The sequence below is a fragment of the Choloepus didactylus genome, chromosome 10 (assembly GCF_015220235.1).
Source record: "Choloepus didactylus isolate mChoDid1 chromosome 10, mChoDid1.pri, whole genome shotgun sequence".
In the NCBI taxonomy this organism is placed as follows: domain Eukaryota; kingdom Metazoa; phylum Chordata; class Mammalia; order Pilosa; family Megalonychidae; genus Choloepus; species Choloepus didactylus.
In genome coordinates, this window is record NC_051316.1 from 48,899,735 (window position 1) to 48,912,563 (window position 12,829).

Here is a 12,829-nt window from a genome sequence, read left to right on the forward strand (position 1 = left end):
GGGGTACAAGATCAACACCCAAAAATCAGTGTTACTATACATAAGCAATGAACAATTGGAATAAGGAATCAAGAAAAAAAATTCCATGTGCAATAGCAACTAAAAGAATCAAATATCTAGGAATAAATATAACCAAGCATGTAAAGGACTTGTACACAGAAAACTACGAAATGTTGCTAAAAGAAATCAAAGAAGACCTAAATGAATGGAAGGATATTCCACGTTCATGGATTGGAAGACAAAATATCGTTAAGATGTCAATATTACCCAAAGCAATTTATAGATTAAATGTAATCCCAACCAAAATTCCAACAGCCTTCTTTGCATAAATGGAAAAGCCAATCATTAACTTTATGTGGAAGGATAAGGGGCCCCAAATAGCTAAAGCCACCTTGAAAGAGAAAAATAAAGTTGGAGGGCTCACACTTCCCAAGCTTAAAACATATTGCAAAGCCACAATAATCAAAACAGCACAAGGACAGACATATAGACTAATGGAATAGAATTGAGAGCTCAGAAATCAACCCTCACATTTAGGGTCAACTGATTTTTGAGAAGGTGGCAAGGAACACTCGATTGAGAAAGAATAGTCTCTTCGAGAAATGGTGCTGGGAAAACTGGATCTCCATTTGCATATAAAGAATAGGACCAGTATCTCACACCATATACAAAAATCAACTTGAGGGATCAAAGACCTTAATGTAAGAGCTATAATATCAAACTCTTAGAAGAAAACGTAGGGAAGCATCTTCAGAACCTTGTGTTAGGCAATGGTTTCTTAGACTTTATATCCAAAGCACAAGCAACAAAAGGAAAAATAGATAAATGAGACCTCATCAAATTCAAAAACTTTTTTTCCTCACAGGACTTTATCGTGAAAGTAAAATGACAACGTACACAATGGGAGAAAATATTTGGAAACCACATATGATAAAGGATTAATATCCAGAATATATAAAGAAATCCTTCAACTCAATAAAAAGACAAACAACCCAATTTAGAAATAGGAAAAAGACTTGAACAGACATCCCTCCAAAGAAGATGTACAATTGTCCAGAAAGCACAAGAAAAAATGCTGAACATCATTAGCCATCAGGGAAATGCAAATCAAAACCACAATGTGATACTATTTCACACCCATTAGAACGACTGCTATTAAAAAAGAAACAAAAAACGGGAAATATCATCTGTTACAGAGGAACATTCATTAATTGCTGGTGGCAATGTAAAATTGTGCCCTGCTCTGGAAGACAGTTTGGTGGTGCTTCCTCAGAAAGCTAAGTATAGAACTGCCATATGACCTGGCAATCCCACTATTAGGCATATGCCCCAAAGAATTGAAAGCAGGGACTTGAACAAGTTTTTGCACACAGTTGTTCACAGTGGCATTATTTACAGTTGCCGAAAGATGGAAGCAGCCCAAGTGTCCATCAGACAATGAAAGGATAAACAAAATGTGGTGTATACAAACATTATCCAGCTGTAAAAAGGAATGAAGTCCTGTTACATGCGACAGCTTAGGTGAGCCTTGAAGACATCATGTCGAGTGAAATAAACCAGACTCAAAAGGATAAAATTGTATGATCTCACTGATTGGAAACAATTAAAATAAGCAAACTCAGAGTGTCAGAATCTGAAATATAGGTTACCAGAGGAAGGGGTGGGGATAGGGAATGGGAAGTTAAGGCTTAAAATGTACAGTGTTCCTATTTGAAATGATGGAAATATTTTGATAATGGTTGGTGATAATGGCAGCACCGCATTGTGAACACAACAGCACTGAAATATATATCTGAATATGATTAAAAGAGGGAAATGTTAGATTGTATATATGGTATCAAAATAAAAGTTGTTTTTAAATATCCATGGAAGTACTCTACACAATCATTTAGTTAGTGGTACAACTGTAAAAATGTGCTATCAGTTGTAACAAATGTTCACACCAGTTGCATGGTGTTGGTGAGGTGGGGTGTAGGAGTCCTGTATTTTATGCAAGACTGTCCCATAGACCCATAACTTCCCTAATAATAATAATAGACTGTTCTCAGAGGTAGAGATTTAATGAAATTATGTTTTCTCTGCTTCATCAAGGACATCTTATGGGAAAGTGGCATTTAAAAAAATTTATTTTTTTATTTTTACTTTTTACTTCGTGGCAGTGAGGGTTACAATGACCTTGAGTACCCTTTGGTGGAGCTGCTCGAATTTGTGCTAAGCCACAGGTGGGTACCCCACCCCAACCCCACCCCTGCTTTTGCATCATCAGTATCAACATAGTGAAGAAGGCAGATAACATCTTAACGTTATTGTGAACATGCTTTAGACCTTGAGGACCCCTGAAAGGGAGTTGTGGACAGGGGTCCTCCAACCACATTTTGTGCTTTAATGGGCTGGTTTCTTGACCTTAAAATACTGACCTCTGATGGGTTCCAAGCAGTTTTCCTCCTGGCTGCACACGGGACTCACCCTGGGCGCCCTGAAAAATGGTGATGCCTGGGTCCCGTTGCCAGAGGCTCCCAGGTAAAGTGGCTTGGGGTGTGGCCTGGCCATAGAGCTTTTACCCCCGACTCTGTTCTCCCCTGCAGCCAAGGTGGAGAGCTGCTGCTTTAGAGGCAGTTTGGGTTCCTGTGGGGCCCTCCTCAGCAATTGGGTGAGGTATCGCTTATGATTTGAAACATTTTATAAGACAAATACCTGATTGAAAACCTGTGATATTAAATTGAACTCTCTTGCCACATCTTGAGTGAAGCAAAAGCCATGTGGAACAGTAAGATGAGTTACAATTTGCTCTTTGAATCTCTTCATATTTACTTAGGGATCTGCTCCTTCACTTCAGAGACCTTCTTGACCTGCAGGGTCAAAGACAGACATCTGTGATCTAATTCACATTATCAAAGTAGAATCTATACCCTAAATTGAAATGGAGCTGGTCATGGACAAATTGAAAATTATGTTCTTGATGCTGCTGTATTTGTTCAGCACCCTTCATGCCCAAGGGAGAAAGCCCTGGTAAATTAAGCCCCTACGTTTTAAGTTGTTTGAAGATAGTCCAGAGCAGACATTTTCTGGGGGAGATCCAACTGTATGTTCACAGTCAGTCAGAAATGTTCTGATTTAAAATGTTCTCAGTGGAAGAGACTTAAGTGGTTTGAGGGGGCTTCTCTGTAAGAGCTCCTTTAGAGTAGAGCATTAGATGGAGATGAAACGTGTTGGTGACCTTTCTCTCATCTTCTCTCATCCCCTAGGCTGGCTAGTTGGTGGCACTGCCAGCCTACTCCAGTGGGCTGGACGATGATGCTAGATCCCAGACCTCTCGGGTCTATTGCCAACGATGGGAACTTGGCCTAAAGAAAGAAAATCCTCTCTCTCGGCATGAGATGTTTTCATGGCGTGAGATATTTTCTAATGTAAGAGAATGGCATTCTCTCCCTCCCTGACCCTTACTGTGGGGTTAGCAGTTTCCCTGAGTGACGAGCAGGAGCCAGGGAAGGGAGAGGCAGAAACTGGAGGATGGGCATGTAGGTGGGTGCGCATGGTGGGGTTGCCACGATGCTGTCCGGAACTCCTTTGGCGACCACCCAGGGAAGCCCGCACCTTAAGAGCCAACTGTTTCAGATCCAGTTTTTTCCTTGGAGGGAGCCTACACTCTGTACTCTGTGTCACAGCACCCCCGTTCTCATCCCACTGTGGACACTGGTCTCTGCTTGCTCTGGGCTGCAGGCTGTTCTCCCAACACCCTATAAACCGTTTCCCTGCGCTGTCTCCCTTCTTTCCTCATCCTGGAATTCCTTTCTTGTTCTTCACACATTGAGAACCTTCTCTGCTTAAATGTCTCTTCTCCTGAGAAACCTTTTCTGACTCAAAATTCTCCTTCGTCTTCTCCTGCATGGGAATACAAGCCTTTTCCTCACCACAGGAAGAGTAAGCTCCTTCAGGGCAGGGATGGGCTTTTGTGTATTCTTTGCATTCCTCCAGCAGGGCACTTTGGGAGTTTCTGCACACAATGACCGTGGCCATTATTCCCGGAGCTTTTCACTGGCCCCAGGGCAGCTCATTTCAAACCAAGGGGTGCTCTCCTGGAGGACCTGGATTTGCCTTTCCCTTGCCGAATGTTTTCCCCATCTTCCCCCACACCTCCCTGGTCAATTTCTTTGACCTGGTCGTGCTCAACAAGCCCGTGTTCTTTCTTGCCGGATTCCATAGGCATAGCCTCCTATCCACCACATTCCATGCTATATACCTTTGAAACAAGCCTGCTCCTGTCTTTAAAAGCCAACTCTGGGTTCTCTTTGTTATGAAACCCTTCACCCTAAGAAGAAAAGTAAACTGACAGATTCCTGTGGAATCAAACTCCGTTTAAAACAAAAAACAAACAAAAAACTCTCCCTGGGAAAAGGAAGACTCGAACATATCCCATCCCTCACTAATGAGAATGACTCATTCTCATTACTGAGCCCTGAGCAGCTGAGCTTGTACTTTGAATGTTGGAATTACTTTCTCCCTCCCCTGCACATATTTTTGCGTTCTCCCATAGCCGTTGTCAGGCTGTCCTCTGAGTTTGTTTTGGAATCTCCCCCTTATTAAAGGTCCTTGGAAGATCAAGTACTCCATCATATTCCTTTTTCCATCCCCAGCTATCCAGGCAGATTGCCTTGCACACGGTAAAGGTTTAGTGAATTGAACGTGAACTCTTTTTCCGGCAGGGACGGTGATAGGTAGTGGTGATCCTTCCTGGTCTTCATCGTGGTTATCAGTTAGTGGTGAGGAACAGTAGGTTCCCTCCTGCTACCTCACTTATCAGCTCTCTCTGCGCCGGCTCAGAGCCAACCCATTCCCTCCGTCAGGATGGCGCCCTTTTCTTTCCGGAATTGTCTGAGCGCTTAGTGTCACAGACTTCAGTCACGGAAAGACTTTTCTCCTCATGTATGTCCCTCTAGGTTCTTTCCCTTGTAGGGCAAGAGTCTTGAAGCACTGCTCTGGATTACTCAGTTTTTCCTAAATCTAGGAAATGTCAGGAATGGATCCATCAGTACAGGGGGTGCCCTGCAGAGAACAGTAAGGCAGGGGCTCTTAGTGAACCTTCTTATTCCAGCGAGGCGGATCCCAGTATTACCCTCCAGACTAGACGAACTGTTGTCATTCGGACCACATAGTCTTTTATTAAGGTATGCATTTTCATTAGAAAACAGAATGGGATGAACGACTTTTGTACTTTTTCTCTACCTTCCTAGTGCTTAGCAAAACATGCCAGTTGATGACAAATAATTTTTAGATCTCAGACGTAGTGGTGCACAAGTTTGCTTGATTGATACCTTTTAAGACTCAGAAGCTAAGTAGGGCAGGCCCCATGCAGGGTATAGGTTTAAAGACAACTAAAATTTGGTATACATAAATAAAAAATTTATGTGGGACCATTGTGAATTGCAAAATAGTTTCATAACGTGTGAATTGTAAAGTTTGGTTTTATTGTATCCTTTGTTATTTTTTATAAGGCACTTTGGGGTTTGGTTTTGTCACTTATAAAGGAATATGGCTCCAGGTTTGAATGCAAGGGACTCCAAGTGAAACAACTCTGTGAATTGTGATACTAGGTGGGGGGCAGGGGGAGAGCCTTCACATACCTTAAAATGAATTACAGGTTAACTACTATTAATATGCCATGGGCCCAAAAACCAGCATATAACGCTGCAAGATCAATAAGGGTATTTATCATGTGTGGGTATTGATCTCTCATGAAGGAGTGAATCATATTTCACGCTGCATGTGTTAGTGCAAAAACAAGTAGCAGAGGAATTGTGAGGCCCTTATCAAAGAACTGGGCATGCAGAAGGTAAATAAATGCACAGAGCCACAATTATGTGCATTGGAATATGGAGTGATCAGGTCTCAAGCACCATCTCTGCAGACTGGTCTGAGGGGAGACAGAAGTGAACACTTTTGGTCATTTTTCCACATGTACACTTCTCCAGCTCTTGCTGCCTTTCCTAGCTGTTGAATCCAGTCCTGCTGATCTTTCTTCCTTATAGCACACATTGGGACTGTACCAGTAATAACCACACTTGAAACTGCTAACTTCACATTTTCATTTGCATCTTGGCAGAGAATTTATAGATTGGTAATTCTGTACAGGACCACTGGTTAAGAAAGCCACCACATATTCTTAGAAACAGTGCTGTTGAATTTTATTAATATCGTTAAGCAACCTTGCCAGATTTTATTCTAGAAAAATATAGAATGAAATCCAGCAAATTCATTAAAGTGTTTCCTTTTCAATATACATGTTTACTTAGTCACACTTACCTTGTGGTTTAATAGTTCCTGTCACAGAGTACGTTCAGCATGGAATGGGTGAGAGTTGTTCAAAGAACAAGGGACCTGATAAATATTGGTGCATTTAGCTCAGATTTATGGAGCCAACTGTCAATTTTTACTGTGATTTTTCTGTGATTCAGAATGGGTTGTGATTAGGAATAGCCTTTTAAAATTCATTAATAGTTTGTACATGGAAAAACCACTTTTTTGAAAATTAGATTTTTCAATTTTGTGTTGCTGGTTTATATATTTTGCAGCTTAGGCATTGGAAATCTTACTTTCTAGTTTATCACCAATTAACAGGACCCTGACCCTGACTTACTGGCTTTGACACAATCCCAGTGTAGAACCTAATGTCTGTAGGTCTCTTTTGGGAATTCTCCCTTAGTCTGCTCTAGCAGACGCTAGAGAGAGGGTGTGCTCTGCTTGTGTTCTTTTTCTCCCTCCATCCAGGAGAGGAAAGGGTTGCTCTCTTCTCAGGCTGGAGCAAGTGTGGTGCAGGAGCAGTTGAGCAAGGGTCAGAAAAGGAAGCTGTTTCCTGGGTGACAGGTATTGACAGTGTAACTTGGTTGTTTGAAGGGAGTTCTAGAACATCAGATGTGCCAGTGATTTTCATGAGTTTCCTTCTTTCCAGTTATGGCAGCCTCCCTGTGCAAGCTCATAATGACCTCTACATGCCTGCAGTCTTTAAGAGCCTAGTCTTGCCTACTTTTTCTCCTAGATCCATCTTTTGTGCTTGAATCAGATTTTTTCTTAAAACATTTTTATGTTTCTTCCTTGCTCTAAAACCTTCATTGACTCCCACTAGCTCCAGGATAAACCAAAACTCCTTCAAGGCCTTGTGCAGTTTGACCCGAGTTCCCTTGTAGGCTTCTCCTACAAGGAGTCCCTTTAAGTGGACTCTTCTCTCCAGCCAGGGTCGTCTAGTCACTGTCCCTGGAAGGTGTTTGCCCTTTTTCTGCTTCCTGCCTCTGTTACTGTCATTCTCCTTTTTGAGGGCCTCCCACCATCTTTCAAAACCACCTCCATCCTGGCTAGTCTCTCCCTGAGGCCTTTGCTGACACCCTACTGTAGAGCCATCTGGTGACACCCACCTGTGTTGTCTTCATGGCAATTAGATTATTGCTTTGAAGGTTTCTCAGTTTATGCCCAGTCTTCCCAAACTGGTGGCAAATTCTGAAGAATAAATGAAATATTTTTAATATTTCTTCTTGCCTTTGATGACATCTAAAGCAATGCTTTGGACATAATTGTCATGAGATATTTAATGAATGAATCAAATATAAGTACCGCAATACAACTTAAGGTCAAGAGTAAATGAGTTTTGTATTATCTGCTCTTCCAGATTGCCCAGAAAGCCTTATGGGAATTCTTATAGTTTGACCCTGATGTTTGTACCTAACAGAATGCCTGGCAAACAGTAGGTGTTAAGAAGTATTTGTCAAATGGGATAAGCTCTTGATAGATGAATTTTTTTGTGTGTGTGGTTAGAAGAAATGAAGAAAGGCTGGATGTAGGCCCTGAAAATCAAAACCATTCGGCAGCCACAGGTGCACACAGCTTGTGATCCAAGCTCTGCAGTGATTTAGGTAGAAGCCAACTTCTTTACACAGTGGCATTCATTTGTATTCTTATTTGTTGGGACTGTGGCAATAATGCAGTCAAGGCACGCCATCTTCACATATTTTTAGGGTAAGTAGGAGTAGCTGCCTTGAATCTTTAGAGTGGACCATTGGTTCTCAGTATTTGAAGTACGTCAGAATCTGCTAATGGCTTGTTAAAATACAGATTGCAGTGCCCCTCCTTGGAGTCTCCTATTCAGTAAGGGATGGGGTGGAGCTGAGAATTTGCATTTCTACCAAGTTCGCAGGTGATGGTGATGTTGCTGATTGGGGGGTGGGGGAGGGAGGGGCACAGTTTACTAGCCCCTGGATTGGGCACATGTAGTTTGATGGATGTTTATTTCAGCGTTGGGGAATTTCCATGCACTAGTAGCATGCACAAAAAAGCTGGGAGTCATAAACCTGTTTTTTAAAACTGACCAACAGTTTTGGAACTTTAAACACAGAGTTTGGTGAGTGTTAAATATAGAACTCTTTAAATTGTCACTTAAGAGTGCTTAAAAATTTTAAGGGTGTAAAATATTTAAAGCATCTAATCTTCTGAAACTCAGATGGTTTTATTATTTAAATGCTGCAATGAAACAGAACTTTTCAACAACAAACATCTCAATTCTTAAAGCTCAATATACTTTGAAAGAGGAAATAAAATGCAGATTAAATGGGAAAGTGATGGCATTGTTAACTAATTACAGTCAGCTGTAGCAAAACAAATAATTGCTTTGACCTGACCTAGCATTTTATTTGAGGTTTACTCTGCAGTTTATAGAAGCAGTTCTCTCATTACCTCCAGAGTTATTACTGCTATCATTGTGTTGCTTGATAAACTGAGGCATGGAAAAAAGGTCATGACTAAAGCCGTACTGCAGAAATTCAAGAGCAGTGCCTTGGGTTTCTCTTTCATTCTTGGCCTGCTCCTATATTTGGTTTTCTTTATTAAGAATGTTGCTTTTGAAGGGCAGGCCCTAAAGAGCATCCAGTTTTTTCCATTGTGGGGACAGGTATAAGCATCTAAAATGCCTTCCTAAATGTCCATGAGATTGTGTAGCAGTTAAACAGAAATGCTTATGATGGGTAGTAAGAATATATCATTCATACCTTTTTCCTGATTTATGTGTCTGTACAGCTTATCATTTTCAAGAAGTTTTATACTCATATGCTTTTGTAATTAGAGATATACAACATTTTTTTCACTTAATTTTTTTTCTGGTAACATATATTATACAAAATTCCCCATTTCAACCATTTTTAAGTATACAATTCAGGGGTATTAGTTACATTCATTATGTTGTTTTACCATCCATTACAAGATACGATTTTTAAAGCAAAGAATTAGATGTTGAAAACCACCAATTATGCCACTAAATTGGTGTTTAAAATGAGAGAGGACAAGTGGGCAAGTTCAGGAGGAGAGAATAACTTACCCTCTTCAGACAGAGAGAGGCGGGATGTGGAGTAAGGAAATTGGAATCCCTTATCTGATGAACTGCGAAGAGGAGAAGAGAAGAAAGGGAAGAAATATAATTTAAATAGTGGTTCAGCAGTGTATTTACAGGAGCGTAAGGTGGATGGATTTGGTATCCTTTCAGAGAAAACACAGGTGCCTATTGCTGAGTTTAAAATGAGGCTGTATAGTGTATTTTGTTATAGATCGCACTCCAACCCAACAGCGTGCACTTGCGTTCTGCCTCCTTGATTCGTTTCCCTTTCTGCTTCTACACGTTCCTCCACTGGACATCTGAATGCCTTCCTTGGGCCATGCCTGGTGCTGGGCATTTCTCTCCATTGTCTTCCTCTCCGCTCCTAGAAACGCTCAAGCCTTCTCTGTGTTTTAAAAAGGAAACTTCTTTTGGTAGATCTGTTACTCTCTGGAACTTCTATTTTTGATGCCAGGCTACTTGAAAAACGATAATTCACTGATCCCTTCCCCAACTGTTTATCAGTTATCAGCACGTAGCAGGCACTGGGCTAGGGCCGGGGGATATGGTGGTCAGCAGGGGGCCTGGTTGCCTTCTTGCTGGATCTCACCTTCTGGTGAGATAGAAAAATATTCACTGTATTCATCTCTTCTGTGTCCTCGTGGCTTGCTTGCCCCTTGGTCTTCTGCAGGCTGGCTTCTGCTTTTCTCCTCTTTTAATACCGTAACATCCTAATGACCTAGTCGTCTGTTAGTCAATCCCTTAGCAGCAGTTGACATGACAGGCGGCCTGCTTCCTCCACCTACCACAGGGCCCTTGGCCTCCCTGACTTTGTGTTCTCCCGTCACTTCTCCGTCGCGGCCTTAGCTGTCTTTGCTTCCCTCAGAACATACTCTTCCACAACGGCCGCCCTCCCTTCCCCACATGCACTGGCGTCTTCAGGTGGTGGCTCCTGGCTCTCAGCGTCCACCTTTCTCCTCGCCTGCGAGTGTGTTTACTCCGCTCTTCCACCTGCAGGCCTCTGGCATCTCGATGCTCTAGGCAGAACTGATGCGCTCTTCTCCTCCACCACACCCAGGCTTCTGCTCTCCCTCACTTTGGATATATATTTCTTTGGTGTCTCTTGCATCTTTATACCTGACATCCATTCGCTCCTCCAGTTCTGTTGAGTTTCGAAGACGTCCCCTCTTTTATATTTGTAGTCTTCTGTGGTCCGTCCCTGAACTACTTCAGCCGCTCCCCGACAGGCCTCCCTGCCTCCTTTCTCCTTTTCCTTCTCTTGTCTTCAGGATTGTCATCAGATAGGGATAGATAGGCTGGAAGTAATCTTTCCTTCCTCGTGTAGACTAATTGAAGTTATTTGTAATCTAATCAGATCCTTCTTCCTAGACTCTAAACTCTCGGACAGCAGGGTCAGTCTTGATACCTTGCAGCCATTTCAGGTACTGGATCAGTACTTGGATCGTTGTTTAATAAATGTCCATTGGATGGATGGGTGAATGGATGGATGGATGACTTACGAGTTCATTCGTTTATTGGAGGTGGCAGAGTTTAAAGTCTAGAACAGGGGTCAGCATACTACTGCCCAGCAACCAAATCAGCCCACCACCTACTTGTTTTTATAAATAAAGTTTTATTGGAACATAACCACACTGTGACTGCCACTATAAGGCTCACAAAGTCTATCTGGCCATTTGCAAAGAAAACGTTGTCACTTCCCGACTGTACCACTGCCCAGACTTCTGAAGGCTACGGTATCAGCTGTGGAAGGAATTTAAGGAAACAGTGTTTGCTTAAACCCTTAACCTCTTGCTTTGACTTTCTGACTTCACTGTGGCTCCCATAGTTAGGGCTCTGGGATATTTATTCACTTTATTTAAAATGAAATGCAGTTAATTTGGTTGTAAGAATGTTGCAGACAGCCAGGTTAAGTGGACTTGATCTTCACACTAGAATAGGGATTTCTGGGTGGAAGTGAGACCATCAGGTTGTATGTAATTAAATTTTTGGTATTCTCAGTAAAAATAATCAGCAAGAGTCCTTCAGCCCTGCCCTCCAGAGTGAAGCCAACCTTAGAAACTGGCTACAGGAGAAGCAGCAGTTTTGACACCTGTGTATTCAGGTACCTTGCTCTGTAGATGTTGAGGAGAAAGGCAGTTGTGTTGCCAAGATTTAGAGGTGAAGTTTTGTGGACGCCCGCATTAATGCTGTGTTTTCTTTTATCTTTTTCTCCCCACAGAGGGCCGTATGGTCATCCAGGATATTCCTGCTGTCACCAGCAGAGGGCATGTGGAGAACACACCTGACCTGGTCTCAGACTCCACCTACTACAGCAGCTTCTACCAGCCGTCTCTGTTCCCTTACTACAACAGTCTCTACAACTACCCGCAGTACTCCATGGCCTTGGCTGCGGATTCCTCTTCTGGGGATGTGGGAAGCCCCCTCGGGGGATCCCCCATGAAGAACAGCCTTCGGAGCCTCCCAGCACCTTATGTGCCTGGTCAGACGGGAAACCAGTGGCCGGTATGCTGTTATCTGGAGAGTGAACTGTATTTGTGAAAACAACACACACAAACTCTCTTTCTCTCTCTTTCCCCCCGCCTTCCCCTTTCCCTCTCCCTCTCTCCCTCTCTCCTTGTCTCTCTCTGTCTTTGTGAAAACCACACACACACATTCTCTCTCTCTCCTCCTCCCTGTCTCATACTTTCTCTGCCCCCTCCCACTCTCTCACACACACAAAACTCACCACACATGTGTATACATATTGTGCAAACCATAAAGAATTTTTCACTCTACTGACTATGCCACTTAACCAAAGGGAGTGGTCATAAGAAATTGTAGAGAAATATGTGCATTTTGGGATTTTCTCTCCAAATTTACTTTTTTTATTTTTCAGTGTCGTTTTGCTTAACTACTCAGTTAACCAGCGTCAGATTCACAAGTAGCTTACTGTATGCAGCCTCACTTTCTCCAGCCTTGTCCCTTGCTTTCTTTGTGCAGCTTAGAAAATGCTGGCTGCAGCCTTCCAGGTGGCAGTAATCTCAGTGATGAATTTGCATCCTGGGAAGGGGAAGTGTTACAATCTGTATGTCTGTGCGGAAGAAATGTAAGAGAAGGAATTTAGGTCACTGTCGTGCTGGGCCAACGTGGATGCATTTTTAGCTAGGAATGGAGATCAAGATCAGTCTTTCATACTCTAAATATGTGTTTTTAAGATAGTGTACAATCCAGAGTTTTTCATATTTGGGGATTGTTTTTATAGAGTTGTTCTGCTTCCTCTGTCTTAACTGTTTCCATCCTGCCGGTATGTTAACAACAGATTCAAGGCACGGAAATGCAGAGGCTGGATTACTGCATTGCAAGGATGTTGAGTGTGTTGCGAGGTTAAACTCAACACTCCAAGCCCCCTTCCTCCCATGAGATGTTATGGATCTGTGAGAACTGTTTTCATTTTGGATGCATTTGCCGTGCTCAGTCTTT

The 12,829-nt window shown here is 42.4% G+C and overlaps 1 protein-coding gene across 1 annotated transcript in view; it reads left to right on the forward strand.

The window, feature by feature from the left end:
• The window catches only part of DMRT1 (doublesex and mab-3 related transcription factor 1), a 116,077-nt gene that overhangs the window by 34,765 nt on the left and 68,483 nt on the right, over nt 1–12,829 (forward strand). Inside the window, exon 3 of the mRNA XM_037797809.1 lies at nt 11,589–11,872. Coding sequence (XP_037653737.1) covers nt 11,589–11,872 — 284 coding nt within the window. The remainder of the gene's footprint in view (nt 1–11,588; nt 11,873–12,829) is intronic.